The 21,709-nt window shown below is 41.5% G+C and overlaps 1 protein-coding gene across 1 annotated transcript in view; it reads left to right on the forward strand.

Annotated features, from left to right (window-relative positions):
• ADARB2 (adenosine deaminase RNA specific B2 (inactive)) overlaps positions 1-21,709 on the forward strand; it is a 119,527-nt gene that overhangs the window by 50,424 nt on the left and 47,394 nt on the right. The window contains exon 3 of the mRNA XM_068405250.1: positions 6,277-6,391. Within this exon, the coding sequence (XP_068261351.1) occupies positions 6,277-6,391 (115 nt within the window). The remainder of the gene's footprint in view (positions 1-6,276; positions 6,392-21,709) is intronic.

Below are 21,709 nucleotides of genomic sequence, written 5' to 3' on the forward strand. Positions count from 1 at the left end.
GAGTTATGAGGGGCTGCGGACTGCAGCTTCCAGCCTGGCTGCAGAAGTCCTTGCATGACCCTGCTTGGAGACTCTGACCACCATCAGTGCCATTTGCTTCACCATTCCCTTGAGAGGTGGATAAAAATTGTCCCCTTTTACCTCTGGAGAAGTGGGATTCATGGCGAAGCAAGTGGTTTGCACCGAGGCTGCCAGGAAGCAGGGTAAGGAATGAACCCAGCCTGCAACCTGCTGCCTGCGACGCACTGCCCTCCTCCCTTTCACAGGTCACCCCTGCCCGTCCATCCCTCTAGGTCCTCATTCAGCCCTTTCCACCATGCTGAGGGAGTTCCTGGTGACAGGAGTTAAATTGCTGCTACAAGACTGATGGTGGAGGACAGCCCATGACCCTTGGCTATTTCTCTTCTCAAGGCTGCGTCTTGAAGATGATGGAGTACCTGGGAAGAGCCTGACTAATTCATTGGCTCGAGGGTACAATCACTTAGCGATGAATCTCCAACTAGCTACAGCAAACTTATTTACAAGCCTGGGGAAAATTGTGTTGTGTAGCAATTTGCTACACACCCTGACCAGGAACAGTGGTTCAGGATTGTTATTCTCTGTGCTGTGTTTTCCTCCCCTCGCGTTCAGACACTGAGAGTTCTCCGCACGAAAAAATACAAACTCCTGCTGTCAACGAGTGTGTGTTCCCCCTCAGCCAGTAAAAAGAACCAGATGTGCATCTCCTTTTATCTGTGAAGGGAGTTATGAACTTAATTCAACCCGATCCTCATTCATCGTGTTCAACATTTACTCCCCAAATGTCAGTAATTTTCTGGAAAATAAAGTACTTGGGAGACAGGAGAAAGAGAGCCCTTGCTGATATCTGTATAGCAGAATATTTTTTCCCATCCATATGCAAATCTAACCTTTTTGATATTTCAACCCTATAAACCTTAAGACAGGATTTCAATAGAAAATGTTTACTAAAGGCTTTTTCCTTTATAATCTATTGGTTTTAATATCCTTACTACTCCTGTTGAATGTCAGTTTTACCCTGAAGACTCCCATTGCAAACTTGAACACATTTAATTATTTATACCATTTGAAATATTAGTGCTGACAAATGATTAGAAGTTTTTGGTTCTGTAAGGGTATGATCTGAAGTTTGATTTTCCTTTGTGAATAGCACAAGTAATTTGATATGGTAATCAAGGACAAATGAATACTTCAGACAACACAGTGCAGTTTTAATAGTAATGACATCTATTTTTCATTTTTCCAGCCTCCTTGTATGTTAAAATATAGCTCATTAAGTACTGCAGGATCTCACAGTCTTTTTCAGTGAAAAGTTTTGCATTATCTGTTTTCTTTCCTCTGCCAGGCACCTGAACAAGTAACTGTTGCTTCCACCAGTGACAGCAGGCATTTAGGTAATGTGCATGGTCTGAGTGCAACTGAGAGCAGATTTGCCTCTCATTGTGGGTCGAGCAGTCTTGTTTGGCTTACACATGTCACTCACTGTATTAGTAAGACCAAGCAAAGTTTTGGTCTCAAATTTGTGAGACGAATATTGTTTGTACAGAAAAATCTAAATGAGGACCTATGAAAGGTTAGATTTTCATAGCAAGTGAACCAAAGCAGGGGATCTGAAAGAAACTCACCTGGAAGGTTGGTTCTACTGGAGAGTCATGTTTTTTCCTCCCAGCACACAGGCAAACCCAGCATGGCCAAGCTCATCCTGCCTGTCCATGCTTGAACTCCCATCCTTGCTGGTTGAGCCTTATCTGGAGCATTTTAGAGTCAGGCATACTTCCACCGGCTTCTGTGGCATTTTGTATCAGACCTGAGTTTTCCAAGGAGATTTAACACTCAAACATAAGTCCCCCCTAGGTCCAGCACTTAAGTGGTATTTGAGCATTTATTCTCACATATGCCTTGGTATAAATTTTCAGAGTTCTGACAGTCTGTATCTTTTTGATTTCTCTCCTGACCCCCTACCTCAAGCTGACATTTCTCTGCCATTATGTGATCAGTGCAATTGCACACACCTCTATTAATTGCACTGAATTTCTCTTTCACAAGGAGTGTTTCTACTCTTGTTTTCCCCCCTTCTTCTGAAATTTTCCCTTTTGGCACTACCAATCTGATAGTTGTTCAGAAGCTGCCAAGATGTATTTGGCTCTTGTATTTACTCCAGATGGAGACTTTTATTTTCAGTCATATCTGGCAGTAGGAACTGTGGTATCACCAAACACAACTTCTCTCTGAGATTGTTTTGATAATAGAGAATAACAAAAGAATGGTTCCTTTTGTGTATGGTTTTATAAGTTACTTCTGATGGCAGATAACATAGTCTAGCCTGTATCCCAAAAGTTCAACCAGGCTCACAATGGCCATCAGTAGTTGGATTTTTCTGGTTTATATCCCATCAGGACTGATCATCTGGATATGTATCTTTTAGTAGGATTATTGTTTAACAGTAAAGAAAGAAAATCTCTGGAATGAAAACTCTGGTTCTAAATTGACCAGGGGTAGATGTACCAACTCTTATCTCCACCAGATCTGTCCTGTATGCATTAGGTATGTTTGTAACCAGTTTTGGTTTTATAGAAACATTGAAAGGCAATCTAAAGTCTCTAAATAGGCAGAAATGCTGTCACTGATTTCAGTACACATGACTGGGTCAAGCCAAATAGCTGCTCTGGTGTGTGTCTAGAGGGGAAGGCACTGTGCGACGCTTCTTGTAACTTATGGGTATAGGTCAGGAAACAAACCTCATACCCAGCTCTGCCACTGGGCGAGCTTTCAGGGTCAGATTATTGGATCAATACATGGATCAATCCTCAGGGTATCAAACCCCTTACAGGGTTGAGCCTTTTTGACTTCTTATTTTTCTCCATCTGCAAAAACAGACTGCTCCTTTTCTTCCTTTCCATTGTACTTTGGAATATCCATTTGGAAACTCAGGGCAATATGATAGCCTGTAAATGATCTCTCAGATTAAACACTATGGTTTTCCTGCATCCTACATGTATTCATGTATGGAAGTGGTTGAGTCACCATCCCTGAAGGTATTTAAAAGACGTGTAGACGTGGTGCTTAGGGACATGGTTTAGTGGTGGACTTGGCAGTGTTTGTTAGATTTATGGTTGGACTCGATGATCTTAAAGGTCTTTTCCAACTTAAATGATTCTGTGATTCTATGATTCTGTGTCACTCCATTGCTTCTGTTAATTTCACTGGCATCATTTTAGGCAATGGATTCAAGGCAAAAAATATTCGCCTGACTTATTTTAGCTAAGAAGCTTCAAGTTTAATGGATTTGCTGTTCTTTAATGTCCCAGGTCACTCCTTGAGATCAGCAAATGCCGAATTCCTTATCAACCCTAAATGTTATCTGAAGTCATGTCGTTATTTTGCCTTCAGTAAGTCTCTTTGCTCTCTGGCTTTGGAACCTACTGCCAAATGAAGTAAAGAAAGCTCTGGCTGTGGGGATTTCTAAATCCAAAGTTAAAAGTTATTTGTTCTATTTAGCATTTTTAAAATGATTCTTTTAGGAATTGTATGTGCCTCTAAGCTAATTAACTCTTAATGAGCGCAAAATGCCCTGGGATGCAGATTTGGAGGGTATTCTAGAAATGCAGGCATGGATTGGACTGCAGTACTGCAGGAGATTAAATTTATGATTTGATTCTTTTTTTAAATGATGGTGCAGATAGTTTTATTAAGATACTTTTTTTTTTTTCTTTCTTTCTTGTCTAAATAAAGCTGATCAGATTTTCAGTCCACCATATGGGACCCAGATATATCAGTCCTGCAAATACACTTTAGTTTTCCATTATGGATGAAGTCACTCTTCAGTAAGGGAAACAAGTTTAGAAACAAACTTTCATATTATGAAAGACAGGCAGTGTTCCAGTGCTGAGCGCTTAGCCAGAGCATCAGGAAATCAGAACACCTGGCTGTGCCCGTCTCCATGCTATTCCCCTGGACCAGTCCCTCACCCTTTTAGTGCCTTCACTCATTCATCTGTAAAGCAACTATAATTACATTTATATCACAAGGGTGCCTTGATGCTTGACAAACGAGAATTGACCCAAAATTCATCTTTCAGAAGCACTTTATGAGCAATACCTTGCTCAAATGGTGGTTGTGGACAATTAGATTAGAAGAGGTATAAATGCAGTCAAAGTGAAATTCCATTTAGGAACTGTCAGACTGTTCTTGATAATTTTTCTTAGTTTTCATCTAATTCTAGTGTAGAATTTTGCATGCATCTCCCAGAAAGGGTTTAGATGCCTCTTTCCTTCTTTTGCAACAAGCCAGCATATTTTATTCCATGTTATATTAAACTGCCTTTTTAGACAAAAGGTTTGTTCCCAGAGCAATACCTTGGAAAGCTGCACTTAGCAAAACAAAGAAAAATTGTTGTATCAAAGAAATCCTGTCCTCTATGTATTTGAGCAAATTGCCATCACTTACAAGGATTGTACATGGAAAAAATACTCCAGGTTTTATGAAAAGGGGGTTGCCTAATTGTTGCTATGTTTTATTTAATTAGATTTTTTTATATTTGTTATAATAATGTTTAAAAATTAAGCTGACTTTCTGCAACAAACTGTAGAAACATATGGTGTACAGCCTGCAGAGGCTCTCAGTGGCAGTGATATTACTGATAATATTTGTGAATTAGAATCTGCTTTCCTCTGAAAAACAGCTGTGTGTTCTCCCAATTTAAAAGACCGTGTTTTCGCCAATATGTTTTCATCACTATTAACAGTTTTGGGAGAAAAAGAATGGATATGATCTTCTTAAATACATGTGCTTACTTCTACATGGCTGTGGATCTTTCAGGGTGAGGGAGGCTGAATATCACACTCAGCCTCTCCTCCAAGTGTGCCGTGAACCCACTTAAAGAGACCAAGTGAGTTGAAGAGGGCCTGTTTTACCAGGACCTCCCCAGGTAGCTTAGCCCAACACCAGGCAAAAAAACTGGAACTGTTGCTTGCTTGAGCTACTTTTCCTAACAAAGGCACAATCACTCAGGGCTAATCAGATTGCTGGGTGCCAGGAGGTCTCCTGTCAGCACCCCAGAGTAAGCTCTAGCCCCCAGGAACTGACGCTGGAAGGATTTGTAGGTACCGCTTGGTTTCCCACAAGAAATCATATGGCTTAAAAAAAAAAAAAATCCTTTGGATCTTACTTTTTTATGTTCAGACTTGCAAAGCACTTTAAGAATAACCCATGCTCACAGATAGCGTTCCTCTGACTTATCTCTAATGTATGCTTGAAAAGCTCTGTGCCAAACAAAGCGCAGAGATTAAGTAAATGAAAATATACTAAACATTGCAGCAGGGAAATGGTCCATGTAGTGGTGTTCTCAGGAGCACCAGAGCTGGTTTAGGTTCACATTCATCCATACACAGTGTGCAGAATTCACTTTTTAGACCTTTTACCCTGCTTGGCTTCAGTAACTGGCTTCCCAAGGGTCTCCCTTGTGACTGGACTCACTGAGACCTGAGGGTTCAGACCACACAGTCTCTACAACCCAGTTCACAGGAAAATTTGACCTTTCATGAAAGCTGCCCTGCTCAGGAGGAGACCTGGCAGACCAGTCCCTCAGCACCACTGCACACCGGTGAACTCGTGCAAGCAGCATCTTTGGTAGGATGTGCAAGCAGAGGTTTCCCTTCCCTTCTTTGCAATGGCTGTCAAAGTGGAATCAAGACAGACCACGGTACTCCTCTGACAGCGTTAAACATAGCCCAGATTCCTGAGTTGGTCATTTTACCTCAGTAGCATTGTGTCATTAAAAACTCACCTTGAATGCAGAAATAGGTGGTCCTTACCTATAACTCAGGCCTTAACTCATCTGTCAGGTTTCAGTGAGCTAATGGAAATTTTCAGTGGGCTCATGGAAATAAGTTGTTTGATGGGACACACATTCACCTCTTCAGCTCACTACAATAAAATGCTTTAAGGACCAACAGATTTCCTGTAAACTGATCCTGGATCAACAAGTACAAGGCTGGAAAAAAGTCAACCTTGAAATCTTCTCACTTTGCCACTAATCCTAGCCAATACAGGTCTTAGCTTTAATTCAGTTAATTTGGCCGTTTCTGAGGGGGATGTGGGTAGTCAATAGAGAGATACTCCTTTTATCTTTGCTCAGGTAGGTGGCGTCTAATGCTAAAAGGGATCTCTCAGCAGTTGACAGCAGGTGACTAATCTGCAGAAATGCCCGGGTTCCTCAATCAAAGAAATGAAAAAATTCTTTCTGACTGTGTCTTTCAGGATTTTGCCGACTCCATATACCAAATGGTTGCACAGAAGTTCCAGGAGCTGACAGACAATTTCACTTCCATGCATGCACGCCACAAAACTCTTGCAGGCATTGTGATGACCAAAGGTAAGATATCCTCTCATTTATTTTCGTCTGACATTTTTCGTGACTAAGTAATACATTATTTACCTGGTCCACAGTATTGAAGGATGCCTTTACTCCCACACAGAAAAATAAATAGTAATGCAGAGAAAAGAAGCATTAAATATTTACACCTCAAGTAAGTTCATACAAAAAATATTGGCAACAGAGGTAAAGGTTTATTCATAAATATGTCCCTACGTTGCTTTGTTTACAGGACAAAATGCAGACCTGTCTGATTTTGCATTTCCTAATAGATGGGGTTTTTTTAGTTATCAATAAAAAGTTGTATTATTTATGAATTGCTTTTTTAGATCTGTAAACACCAAGTTCTTGTTGTGCAAGGCTACCACAGATCTTGTTTTAGACTGACAACGAAAGCAAATCTCAGCCCATTTCCTCTCCAATCAAAAGAAACAAACCCAGAGCATGTGTAGTTTTAATTCTGCTCTGCTCTAACCATGGGAAATACTTATGCTTATCAGCAGGGCCAAAATTTGATATTTACTCCTGTTAAGACTTAACTGATGGACACATACTATACAGAAATCTTTAGCCCTTTGATGAAACTGTTGCATAGACAGTCTTTCTTTGCGAGTGTACCTCAGTTGGGGCACCTCAGTGTTTATGAGGATGTCAGCAGTGGAGATGCTGCCATAAACTTCATTCTCACTCAGACGTGTGGAACAGTGGATTGAGTTTAGACATGGGAGGATAAGCTCAGAGGGGAAAGGCGTGTATAATTCATCCAGGCTTGTCTTACTCCTTCCTTTCAACAATTGCATTAGCTAGATTCAATAGGGACAGTTGTGAATATTGCAAGGCAGCAGGGCAGAGACAGGATGGTCTGCTGGATCTTTTCCAATCACAGAACCTAAACACGGCGAAAAGTTCTGGGCAGAGTAACTTATTCTCCTCCTTTCTGATGTGAAAAGAGTAAGCAATCCTCTCCTGAAATTGGAATTAGAGAAGTTGACCTAAAAGTCTTTTAGACCTCTGTTTGATACTGAACTGCTCCTCAGCTAAATCTGTTATCATTCTGCTTAATGTGCTTTGGTTGGTTATTTTTTATATTCCTTTAGGATCTGGAATAATGGAATAGTTTTCCATTTTTTAAGTGATGCACAGACACAGTGTTATACAAACACAAAACATGGTTTATAAGTCCTATAGACCACAGAAGATATATTCAGTACCAAGAAAAATAAAACGGAGAATGTGATTGACTTTGGGATGTGAAAGATGCACACCAGACCCAGCATACCAGCTGCCTTGTCGTAGTCAGAATTCTTGACTGTGGCACTCATAAGATTTAAACAAAGTGCTGTAGTTTATTTAGAGGAGGTCTTTCCAAGCAGGATAACCACAAGGAAGAATGTTTAAATAAGCTTTTTATAAGAAGCTGACTTACAAGAGCAAAGAATTGTTGCTTTAACCACTTTTTGAGGAAAAGCTGTACCCAGCTCAGTGTGCCTGTTCAGTTTTCTTACACTGTGTGTATTTTGCCTGCAAGAATTTCATCCCATTCTACCTTGCCAAGGTACAGTCCCTGCCTCCTTTAGCTCAGGCCTAGACCTGCTTTAAAAAGCACGATGGAGCCAATGCAGTCTCATTGCTATATGACCAAAGAAGCAGTTTAAAACCCCACACCATATGGGAAGACAAGTCACCTAAAGGAGCCATAACTTCCAAAATTGTGGCTGCTGATGGTGTGCAGTGCTAGGGGAGGGAAGGGGCACATCCAGACCCCTGCTAGCCTGGCTGGGCAGTTGGGGCTGTCTCTGTCTCTTCTTTCGGGAAGGGGTGAAAGTGTCCTCCAGCTGGGTTTTTTTATGAGTCCCATGCCCTTAGTGGGATTTTACATATTTGTATTTCATATTCCATCTTAGTCAGCATTAAGGCAAAGTACATTTTACTTATGTTCACAAACCGTTTCCCTCAAGGCTTCTTTTTTAATTCTGAATTCCCTTTAATGAATTCCTTCAATCTGTCAGCCATCCAATTGTCAATATCTTACTGGTTTTGTGGAGCCTAGAAAAGAATCTCACAGACATGAAGTGATTCAACAGAAGATGCAAACCTAGAAACAGCCTTATCTTGGTACATTTTCAGGGAAGATTTGAGTTCTTTCCAGCACAAGAATGTCTGCCAACCATGGCAAGACAAATTATTTGCCATTTGTGTCATTATTTTCTGTACTGAAGTTGTAGATTTGTGGTCTGTTCCCCACCATCATTCCCAGAGGTAGGAAGGAGCTTGACACACTCTGTTCAAAGATGGCACAGACAGGCTTTCCACATCAAACCCTCAAATAAGTACTAATTTCCTGTGTTTTTAACACAGAATTTGGCAGAAAATCCCTTAGATCTCTGCAAACAATTTACTAACGACATCAACAAAACCAAACCTGGTAATATCTTGTTGCATTTGGTACCATACACACCCATAACATACAAAAATTAATTTGTTTTTACTTCATTTCAATTTAATGTCATCCCGACTAGAAACAGATTTATCTGTGCTTGTACGTTTTTCAGACAAAGCTGGTATAAAGCACAATGTGATTCTGTGATAACTGCTGTTAAGATAATACAAAATCTCTACAGACGAAACAGAAGTGTGCTGGATTGGTTTTCTTTTCCTGAACTCTGACATTTTTTTCTGCCTTTACAGTTTCCCAGGGAAACCAGAGAGAGTTACATGTGGGCACTGTAATTGACTTATGCTGTAGCACCCAGGGCAAATTCCAAAGTCGGAGAGTGAAAAAAATGTAGAAAATGATGTTATTGACTGACTGTGAATGTTCCGCAGTAATAAATTGCTAGTCAGAAAAACAGGCAGTCCAATGTATTTAGATATGCTTTGCTCTGAATTGTGATGAAAAGTTAAAATCTCGATGCATTTTCTGAAAGTGAGTTTACGAAACATTTGATTAGTAGACATCAAGATAAACCTGAAAAAATGTGCCTAGGTAGGAGCAAATTCTCACACTGGATACCAGCTGACATGATGCTTTCTGATGTAATATAATAATTGAATATAATAATAATTCAAACACTAACATAGCAGATCCTGAACTAAACATTTCAAAAGATGGAAAGGTTGAAGTAAATTATTTAACAGTTCTCCAGTTAAAACGTATTTGAAATCTTCCAATCCTCTGACACATTCTAATTTTGTTGAAACACATTCAGAAAAGATTGCTCTATCAAAAATTGTTCGATTGAATCTAGGAAAAATTGTTTAACAAGTAAGACATTGCATTCAAATCTTCCATGTAAAGCAAGCCATATTCCCACAGAATATCTTCAAGTAGCGCAGTAAGTATACCTGCTATTGTAGCATAGTATTACTATGGGAACCTAAGTTTTATTGCATACTGACTACCCACAGTAGTTCTCCTGACTTCTCTGAAGATATGATGGGTTCACATATGCTAAACTGAGAACATCAGTCCACCTGTGGAAGAGACAGTCCAGATAACATCATGTCAAACACAAACCATCACCCCAGAACATGCATATCCAGGCATATAGCGCATGGAGTTAACTTTCCTCATAGTGTTTTGTATTTGTGGCTAAAACGCTGTTGATTTATAGCACCAATGTCTTGGCTATTGTTGAACAGTCCTTGCAAAGTGTCAAGACTTCCTCTCACTCTCCCACTCCCATCCCCAGTGAGTAGTCTGGGTGTGGGCAACAGGCTGGGAGGGCACATAGCCAGGACAGTTGTCCTCAGCTGATGAAGGGCATATTGCATACCATGTAACATTGTGCTCAGCAGTAAATGTTTGGGGAAATAAAGACAAGAGGGAGACATTCGGGTTTATGGCATTTGTCTTGCCATAAACTATCATTATCTCAATCCACAAGTCTTCTTGCCTTCCTTCTGTTTTCTCCCAATCCCACAGGAGAGGGGAAGTGAGCAAGAGGCTGGGTGGGTGTCTGGCTGTTGGCCAGGACCAACCAATATTTCATTTCAGGGTGTGCAACAACAATAGCTGGACGTAATGTTTCTTGCTGCCACAGATTAAGGTAACCTAGCAACTCCCCCTCTTCCTATGTGCCTCTGTCTCTCAGGTGCAACTTGGACATCTTATTTTGACCCTGCTGTACCTTTTTATTGAGAAGTTTGCAGGGAGAAATCATTTTTATTGTTGTTGTTATTGTTATTATTATTATTATTAGGCCAGCTGATATAGTTGGAAAAAATCAAGGGCAACCAAGCTAATATTTTCTAACACAGGCCAACAAATGTGAAACCACAGCACTCTCACATACGTCCATCCCTGACACACAGAGTCACAGATTATCGGGTGACAGGAGGCCAAGGAGCCGCTGGCAAGAAGCAGTTCTTGCAGGACTCGGTGAAGAGCATGGTCCCACCACGGGTCATCGGGCAGGGCAGCCAGCTTTACCAGTGCATGGGTAATCGAGGAGAGAGTGCAGACAGTGCTGCCCGTCCCCCAGAGCTGGGAGACAGGCAGCCCCAGCCCAGGGCAGTGTGAGGTGGGAGGTGGAGCTGTGAGCTGCTGCGATCTAAAGGCAGGCAGCATTCACACTGTTTATTTACACCACAGACAGAGTTTGCCTTTGCCAGCTCTGAACAGATGTGGGCATACATTTGTGCTCTACCTGAAATCACTGGATGCAGTAAAGAATTCCTGTCAGTCAGTGCAGAGATGATCTATTATTGCTGAGGTCCTTTTTGTGAAAAAAAACTCCCATAATCATTACGGACAAAATGAGACTATTTAAACACTGTTTTCCCATTTGTGTTTGACAAATCTTAGCAGTTTAAATACTGATAGGAACTTTTTGTCATGCTTTCTGTTAAAAATGAAGCATTAAGAAAGTTCAGTCCTTTTCATAGGAGCATGGCATGCATAGAAAAAGGTTATGAGTTGATTTCTCACTTCAATTTTCTCTTTTCTATTTTTTTTTTTTTAGGCTGACAATAATTTTGATGTTAAAAGCAAACTAGGAGGTCTTCTCAGTTATCTTGTATTAAATAAAGATGAACTGGACAAAAGAGCCCTAAATAGCAATTTCATGCCGTGATAAAAGATGGGAAATTATCATCCGTATCTCATGGAACAGATCTTAATCATTGCTAAGTGGAATAACAGAAAAAAGTAAATTTGACAATGTGTCTCCGTGGATCTTTACAGTCATACGAGGACTCATAAAGCCTGACATCTAAGTGCAATCAGGAATATTGATGGCCAATTGATTTCTGATTCTTAGTTTAAATAGGAAAGTTGTAAAGTAGTAAAATACAGTAGAAAGTTCAGGCCCTATGTAGAGTATCAATCTGCTCCATCCCAGGTGGGACTCAAGTAGCCAAATCAGTTAGAGGAACTGTGAGTAATGTAGAGATTAATGCCCAGAGCAGATCCCTTCAAGATGAGACTCATAAGAGTAATTTAGGCTCTCAGGTCCCATTTGCATAGTTAGATGGATGCTAAAAGCTTGGCCCTAGTGAGACTCAGGGTTTCAATGAGACTTAGATTCCCAAGATGGAAATTGGGTGCCCAAACTGCGGACATGCTTTTGGAAAACCTCATGAGGTCTCTCCAGCTTCTGCTGCCTGATGCTCTTAAGGAGGTGGCCCAAAGTCATTTGATGTTCTTGGAAACATTTTCCACTTCTTAACATGTGCCCAGGTTGGCACATCACCACCAGATGACAGGTTTTCTCAAAGTATTTTAAAATACATAAATAGATATGTAGTTAGAAAACATATATGTCACTCTCAGGAATCTGTTTTCCTCTGGTTATAAACCTTAAACCAATAATCTTCAGATTCTCTCTAAATAACTTTGAACTCCATAAGACCATCCTTTTTACACAGCTGCAATTCTATTTCTGGATTTTGTAATGTGGACCTATAATGGGCAGAGTAGGATCGCTGCAGCCCAACAGAAATCTGTTTCCAAATTCCCTCTCAAAGGGCAGTCTGAGGTTTTGCAGTTAAAACTGTGACTCCAACAGGTTCATCACTTCTTTTAAAACATGGGCTTAGGCATGCCACTGCAAGCACTCCCCCTACAAGAGTGACTTTGGATGTTTCTTCATCTCTTCTGTTAAATCAGTGCTAAGGAACATAAAATAGTTCAAGATACGTTACTTAGAAGATATGAGATGGGACACAGACCTGTAGCCTGCTGTACTTGCGTGGAGTTGGGAAAAACAGGTTCAAGGTCATCTCTCCATGATGAATTATATATTTTATATTAAACAGAAATCAGATAACATGCATGCACCAGCTGGGAATAAGTACAGAACCAGGGCTTCACCTTTGGAGGTGAGCACCCCAACCAGCACGTTGCACAGCCTCTCCTTGCTGTTTATGTCTAACCTCACTCTGTCCTCTTAGCTCTTTGATAGCACAGGTTCAGCAAGAACAGGGGAAAACATCCCTCATAACAGCAGTTCTAAGCACTCCCATGGGAGAATGACCCAGACGAGGAAGGGAATTGAGCCCCCGTTTTCCACCTGCTGCACAAGCTGTAGGTGTCTCCCGCATTCCTCACTGGTGCTTTCTGGGCAGCTCCAGCAGCAAACATCTTCTTCGTCACTGTGCCTGCTGGTTGTTGTGATTTCCATTTCAGAGCAGCTAGATCTTCTGAGACACTGAGCTTTTTATCCCAGACCATTTACTGTCTCTGGACTTAGCTTCTGGCTCTTGCTGTTAAAAGAATATTTCTGACTGAAGTAGTAACTGACACCTCTCAAAACCTGGATGCAGGTGAGACCGTGGCTTTTTGTCACATATAATGGCACTGGCCACAAGGATGGGTATAATAATTAAAATAAAACATGGAAATGAAAAATAGGCACTTCCGTTTCCATCCCTAAGTGTGTGAAGCAAGGAGCTGGAAAGTTCAGACTTCCATTCTGCTCTGTGAAAAGCCAAATTGGAAATTGTCCCAATCTCAATACAAGCAGTGCATCTCATCCTAAAAACAGAAGTTTCTGGGGTGAATAAAGGCTTAGTGACATGAACTGCTGCTTTTACTTTACTGACCTAGTAAAATGCATAGGATGACTTTTTAAATGCCAGTACACTTAAGAAAAAAAATTGAGAATAAGTTCCTCCTGTACTTATCTGCCAAAATCCACATTCAGGTTTTCATCCTTTCTCACTGCAATTAAGGATCTCGCTAGCGTATAAGACTGTCAATTTACGTAATGCTCAGAAATCAGTGGCACAGCATTTATTAGGGGAACACAGATATCTGCATCCAGGACCTGGCAGAGAAAGTGCAGTTCAGTCCTGTTTTAAAATTAGGAATTAGCTGTATGCCCTACACAGCTCTGTTCCTGAGGAGTAAAACAGTGTTCAAACTCACATGAAAGGAAAGGACCCTCAAATAGCATTGATTCTGCCACTATCAATTTAGGTTTAAAAAAAAATCCTTGTAGATTTGGTATGGGGATAAAGTATGCAGAGGCCTGGGGTGACTGACCCTCCTCTCCTTCCAGATTTCCAAACCCCACATTGGGGAGGGGAAGGGAAGGGAAGGGAAGGGAAGGGAAGGGAAGGGAAGGGAAGGGAAGGGAAGGGAAGGGAAGGGAAGGGAAGGGAAGGGAAGGGAAGGGAAGGGAAGGGAAGGGAAGGGAAGGGAAGGGAAGGGAAGGGAAGGGAAGGGAAGGGAAGGGAAGGGAAGGGAAGGGGCACTTGCAAGTACAGCACTGTCTCCTTCCACACTCCTCAGAAACAAAGCTGATGGGATTTCATCCTTTCCATCCGCTAAGGGGAGGAGAGAAATGGACCATAGAAATTAGAACTGGGAAAGACCACTAAGTCATCCAGTTCATTTCCCTGCAAGCACAAGATTGTTCCCCGTGGTGCATTCCCAAGTGCTTTTTCCAGACTAGATTTAAATGAGTCAATTAGCAATGGGGCTTTCAACACTACCTTGGGAAAACATTCTAGTCTTAACGGATCTCATTGTTAATAATTCTCACCAGTTATTCAGCCTGACTTTTAATTTCTGTGATTTCATCCCAGGTCCTCAGTTCTACTGCTCTAAATTTAGTACCTATCTCTCTCCTTGGGGTTTGCACCCTTCAGATACTCAGAGGCACTTATACCACTTTCATAGGTGTTGCTTACCAAAGGTTTACATATTTAATTTTTGCACTCTTTCCTGCTCGGTCAGAATCAGAATCAGAATCAAACAGGTTGGAAGAAACCTCAGGGATCATCGAGTCCAATCATTGCCCTGACACCACCCTGTCAACTAGACCATGGCACTAAGTGCCATGTCCAGTCTTTTCTTAAACACATCCAGAGATGGTGACTCCACCACCTCCCTGGGCAGCTCATTCCAATGTCTAATAACCCTTTCTGAACAGAAATTTTTCCTAATGTCCAACCTGAACCTCCCCTGGCGAAGCTTGAGGCTGTGTCCTCTTGTCCTATCAGACAAGAGGTCCTATCGGTCACTCTCCTCTGCAGCCTTCAGCTTCAGTCCCCCCCCTTGTTTTCTGACTCACCTCCACTTTGGCAACCTCCTCTCCATTCTTTCTGGGCTGGGAAACCCTCCCTGTGAATGAGACTTACTGGAAAGACCTACATAGAAACATTTCACAAAATGGATTAGTGCAAGAGGCCTTTTTCAGGCATCTGATGATGTGATCAAGCAGTTCACAACTGTCTTGTGTCGGAGAGGGATTTTTCTTCTGGAGGAACTGAATTTGGAATTTGTTCACAAAGAAACACCATGTGATATTGGGGGAAGCTTATTGTGCCTGGCTGTGAAAGGAGAGCCATGTCCACTGTCAGACAACACCCTGCACAAAGGGATCAGAGATCAAGGTAGAGAGGACTGTGCCTCTGCCCCTGCTCGTTCACTGATGAAGGTGGAGAGCACTGCAGAGAATAGCCTTCCCTAGGCAGAGCAGTCAGAGGCAGGATTACCCAACACATTAATAAAGGAATAAAATACGAGGCTCTCAGAGGCTCCCTCTACACTCTCTCTTTCCATAGAAATACAATATATTCACTTTCACATAACCCACAGTTCGACGTCAGGAAAAGAAATCCCTGTGCAACTCCAGCATTTCGAAGACCATGTTCCATTTATACCCCTAAATATCTTTAACCTCCCTGCTAGCAACTTCTTTATTCCTAATATTTGCTAGCTATGTATTTGCCTTTTGTTCAGACTTCTGCTATTACATTTCATAAGCCCTTAACATGCTGCTTCCTCCCCAGTTTTTTGGTCAGCCACTTCTTCACACCAGCCACTCCCATCCGCCTCAGGGCTGCTCCTCAGGATACCCAGTTGCGAGCTATGGGACACAGCCAAGGTGCTCACTGAAGACCCAGGCTCCCGTTTGTCACTAAAATGATCACAATCACCACCACAGGTACAGCAGAAAATGGAGAGAAAAAAATGAGCTGCAGCAGAGTCTTTGTGGCTGGCAGATAAATGCATACTGTTAATAGCTATATGCATATTGTTAATCATGCCTGCTGTACACAATTCTTCTCTTATGGCTACATATTCACTTTTTTTTTTGGAGTCATGAGTGTAGTTTTGTTCTCCACGCAGAGCTGGGGACAGCAGAGCTCCCTGTGTCACGAGTGCATATTCTGCATTGAAACTGAAGGGTAGGGTACACCATGCCACACACCCAGGTCACTCGATCCTCAGCTCCCTCCTCGCACATGCATCTTGATTTCACTCCTCTTGAAACCTCAGAAAAGAGGGGGTTGTAGATGCATCACCAAGTTACAAGATGCATCACCAAGGGCAAATGGGCTGATGGACCTGGGTAAACACATCCCTTACGGCTAACCATAGACCTACCCCTGTGCAAACAGGGACAATGGTTTCAACTCCTTTTCAGAGAAACGTGTCCTTTTTCTGCTTTTTTTTGAGGGAGGGGACGGGGAGAAGAGCTCTTCACCTCTTTTGCAGAAGTATTTTGCGTGGGACTTTGCCCACTCCCGGGCTGGCAAGCACAGCCTGCAGCCTGTCAGTGAAGTCCCCCGCAGGGCTCTGCACGGGCTCGGGGACCTGCCTTGGGACAGCGGGGTGCAGGACTGTGCCCACAGCATGTTCCCACAGGCAGCTTTTCCAGCCCCATTGCCCTCTCATGTCTTGACTGTCTCTTATTACAAAATTAAAGCCATTCTAAGGATGTGGTAGAGCTGCCAGGGAAGAAGATAACAGAAAATAATGCTGGATTTGTCAGTGCTATGTAGCATTAAGAAATTTTCCTTCCTTAAACAAACCTGAAATAGAAACCTGAACTTATTCAGCTACGAGTAGAGAGTATTAAAAAAAAAACCCTTCTCTGTGATCAGAGCTCTATTAAGCTGCCTTGAAAAGTATTCCAAATACACTTTTTTTTGCAGATAACAATAGAAAATCCTTTTGACTGATTTGTTAAAAAAGGTAAAGAAAGAGCATAAAATTATTGCTTATCAGAGAAAGAAGCAACACCATTTAAAATAACGTGAAATTGCACCCCATGAATTATTCACAAGGGTTGATGTTATACTATCATTACTTCTGGCTTTCCTTTTTACCGCATAGGATTTTGTGTCAGCTGTCTCCAACCCAATAAAAGAGGTGGGGTTTTTCTGATGATTTTTTTCTAATTTAAAATGAATATATTCTAAGCAATGAGATGTCTTCACAGTGTCATGTTGAAAAAGTAGATTTCATTACCGCTAGCAGGGTCTAAAACATGCAGCGAAATAGACGCTTGCATACTGAGGTGCTTCTCTACGTGTTGCGCCAGCTGCTGAGAAGCCAAAGTGTGATCCCAGTTGTATGCTGGCATTAGCAGTTGCAAACTCCATCCTGTTCAATGTGAATTAAGCTCACTGAATTTCACAGAAGTTCTCCGATATGCAGCCAGTGTGATTCAGTTTTCTGATTGCACGTAACAGTCAAGACCTCTTGCAATTACCTAGTGATTTTGATTTTCCTTTTCCAACACATAAATATGCAGTTCTACAAATTCTGTATTATGGAAGGTCTTAATGCTCACAGCACACTAGAAGTGAGAGTAACTCTATTAAAGTCAGTAGAAACATTGATTAGACGAGCCAAAACTCTCTGGTTTTATTGGTAGAGCTGTGTCTCAAAGCAGATGGGTATAGACAGTTTGTGTTTATGGCCATGACTGACTTAAAAGCACAGCTCATAACTGTAGACCGTAAGATGTCAGCCAGTTCTCCATATCCAACTTATTTCCTGAGCAAACCTTCATATTTTTTCTTGCTTACTGTCTCTTCTGTCAGCAACTTTCTGAATCATTTCTATTGCAAGCTCCATGGCTGCAGGACTGATGTTCTGGGAGATCGTGTAGGGAAGACAGCATTTTTTGCTTTATGTGTGTAATAGCCCAGCTCAAGGCAATATGACCATCCATGAATACATTAATACAAACAATTATCCTTAATTGTTGTGGGGAAAAAACTGAAAAAATTACCTCAAAAAGTTTAAACATCAGGAAAAAAATTTTAAAAGGCACTAGATTTGTTCTGCTTGACATCTTATGATTTTGCGAGTTTTGATTCGCACATGGTATTTGGTTACTTGTAACAAGAAATCTTATACAAGCCTCTGTCTACAGGGTAGAAAGCTATGCTTCTGCTGGCTGTCTACAGGTCTTCAGAGTTCATGAAGAGAAGCTGCCAATACTGAGGTGTAATGCAGACTATCCAAAAGCAAGTGTCTAAAACAGGCCAGATGAATCACCTCCCAGGAGGGTTCTTCTCCTTTGACTATAAAGAGAGTCTACAGCAATTGGCTCAGCTACAGACATCTAAACTCTAGTTATCCAGAACAGCTGAAACGAATCCCACTGCTGGTGTCAGCAAACTGAAAGTGGCTTATAATAAAATCCATTTTCCTTTCGATGGCTCAGCTATGATGTGACTGAACTAGTCTGGACTATCACTGACACACAAAAAAAGAACATTAGTGGGGTCGAGGTCCCCCCTGCCTGGCTGTGAGAGGAGACCCTGCCTATTGGACCCCGAGGAGGGGCTCAGGCTTTCCAGCAGAGCACCAGAAGGACTCATTTACCTCACCAGATCATCAGACTGAATCTGTGATCAAAGGCGGTGTGCCATTTATGGGTACATTTTTGTTCTGTAGTGCAACTAATTAATTGGCAGAATTTTTGAAAATAAGACGTGACAAATTCCCTTCCCGCTCTCCCGGCTGTCCCCATCAACACGGCGTTAGCCAGGACCCAGCCAGTATGCTGACACAGCTCCCCAATTTCCTTTCCTCTGCTCCATTTCCTTTTCAAATTGAAAACTATTAGGAGTCTTTAGGCAAATAATAGAAACCTAATGCAGGTGCCTGTTATAAATCGTTCACTAGTTACTTTTAACCTAATGTCTCCTCAAACATTGCTTCTCAGAAGGCGGCGAGGGAAAGAAATGCCTCATGAACTCTGACAATCAGTGGGTCAGGAGTTAAGGTCGTAATAAAGTAGCCCATTTCTTCTTGTTTGCCAAATGACCTGAACACAGTTCGATCCCTGGGTCTTTCATCTGAGATTGGCTCCCCTCAGTAAGAACATGGGTCTTGCCAAGAGCAATTCTCATCTAGGATCATACCCTGCTGTACAGCCCTAAGCAGGGAAGGTGGCATATGGCTGGTGGTACCAGGTTAGTGCTAGTTTAGGATTTTGCATTACCCAACGCTATTGCATTCCTAGGCGCAACTTGATGGTGTGCTCGGTCTAGATCTGCCACACGTCTGAGGTTAAATTAATCAATGTTTAGGAAGTAGCTTGACATTCGTAAATAGAAATCACTTGAGAAATTTGAAGTATTCTGCAGGCAAAATAAAATAGGAAGTAAACATTAATAACAAGAGTTAGTAATTGTTTTTTATGCAAAACAGACAAATGTACAGAAGTGCCTATTAATTCTGAATCACTGCAGCAAGCATCTTGGCTCGAGAGTTGGAAATGCTGCCTAAAATGCCAACGTGATCAGTCAATGTTAAAATTTGCCTTCGTCAACTAGGCATCATGTGTCTTATTCTCAGAGACAAATTCCTCTTGTGTTCACTGGAAATAATATCAAGCATTTCGCAAGGGGCAAACCTCCAACGCTATGTGTGTACAAAACAAGACATGCAAGAGGACAATGCATTAGCATATATGCTCCTGAACACATTGAGCAACTGTCGGGTGGTTGGAAGTATTTCTCATCATGCTGGGTGCCCTCACATGCAGCATTAAATGGTGCTACATTGGTCGCAGATCCCTTTCCTCATTTGGCTCCCCTGTGAGGTGTAAATATTTCAGAGCTAATGCATAAGTCATGTACACCTGTGTTTCTGAGTGCCATAGTAGTGAGACATAACTCTTGGGTATTTCTGAGCATGGAGGAACATGGATTATTTTCTGTCATTGCAAATGCTAAATACGTGGAGATTTTTTATGTTTAACACTCAGACTGGTTCTGCAAATTCTTGGAAACCATTGCCTCCAGCCACAGGCAACATCTAAGTGATGTTCCGCAAACACATGCACCTTGCCAGGACTGGCAGACACCCCAGGCTGCTGGGGCCCCATATCACTGAAAGTCAACATATGGAGTTAATTCACCCAAAAATGAACACCCCAAGCACACTTGCTATTACTGTGCGGGTATACATTGTGATAGCAAACAACATCAGAGGGATTCATAGTATTGCTGAATCAATAGGTGTTGGGTGCCTTTGTGTTTCATTTGTGAATAAATCCAGACCTCACAGAAAATCCTGAGTGCATTTGTCATCTTACACTCATACTAGAAGAGAGAAAGATTTAAGCTTATTTATGGATAAAATGTTTGAAATAATAAAAGGCATCACACTGTGCACTGGACTGATTGGGAGGGGTGAGTAAGGTCCTGGAGAGCAGGAGAGACGGATGGCTTCCCCACATGGTTTGCTCTGTATTTGCAGAGCCTGGTGCTTTGATTGCAAGGTGAAGGGGAAGATGGGGTATTAGGGGTATGCTAATGTAAGGAGAAGGAAGCAGTCGGTCTCACTGCCCTGAAAAGGAGTATTGGTGGAGGTCCTGAGGTGCAGGCAGAGAGGCTCATGAGTTTCTGAACAAAGGAATTGCCTCCTGGTGTACTTCTGTGCTGAGGAAAATAAGACTCTGTCTACACTGGTAAATAAATAAAATAGAACTAAAAAATGACTGATTCTTATCATGGACCTTCCAACAAAGGAAAATACTATATACTGTTCAGGAAAGTATACACTGCTTTTTGAGATGCTGAGTGGGATTCAAGCACCTCTGTTGCAGGCAGTGCCTCATGAAACGTTTGGTGTTAGTCCCTGTGAAAGACACAGTTAATTAGATGGACATGTGTCTGATCTAAGATACCTATTATTTTTCTCATGAAAGCAGTGACCCTAAAGCAAAGTGACATCAAAGCAATTCTAATGTACAGAGTATAAACATCTTTCTTTGTAGAGAAGGAGCCATTTGTCCACCTTAACTTTTTATCTAGTAATAAAACTGGAATAAACACAAATGCTTTATAATTGCATTTCTCCACTGCATTCTCCCATGTGCTCCCATCTTCATTTCTCAGGTTTTCTAGATTGCCAGCTCTTCTTTTTTTTTTTTTTGAATAAATACTCCCTAACACTTTTTTAGGGCTAGATTTACAGTAACAAATAGAGACTAAACGTCCGGCGCAGGCACACAGTGATGTGTACTTTGTCACTGTTACCTATAACAACTTCTGGATGAGACTGGCACAACCAGGGGGTCAGGTGTGATTAATTGAATTTTTCACAATACTTATACCTCTCCTACAAATGTCACAATGCTGCAATGCCACAATACTACTAAACCTGTTGGATTACTGATGTAGCTGTCATATTGATATAGGCATGAGATAATTTTGGTATTGTTTGCTATTATATATATTAAGCATGGCAACAGTGCTATAGCATGTCATCCACTACTAGTCCCAGTGCTGTGTGGAGATTATGAATTATTATTGGTCCTGTTTACTAATTGGGACATCACTGGCAGCACCAGCCCTTTATGTTTAAAATATAGTTTCCGTCTCCACTCAGCTGTTTTCTCGTATCACACCAATGGATCTTATGAGAGAACATGGCCCCAACCATGGTGCTTCCAAACCAAAAAATCTCTGCTAATTTTGGTTTTTTCTGCCACTCAATAGGCTTCATCATAGGAAAAAAATAATATTACTGACTTTATAAAATAATTCCTAAAGCTTTTCTACAGCTAAAGTAACATCATAGAAACAGAATCACCATGGCCCGTGGAGAGATTGTTT

The sequence above is a fragment of the Nyctibius grandis genome, chromosome 7, assembly GCF_013368605.1.
Source record: "Nyctibius grandis isolate bNycGra1 chromosome 7, bNycGra1.pri, whole genome shotgun sequence".
Classification (NCBI taxonomy): Eukaryota; Metazoa; Chordata; class Aves; order Nyctibiiformes; family Nyctibiidae; genus Nyctibius; species Nyctibius grandis.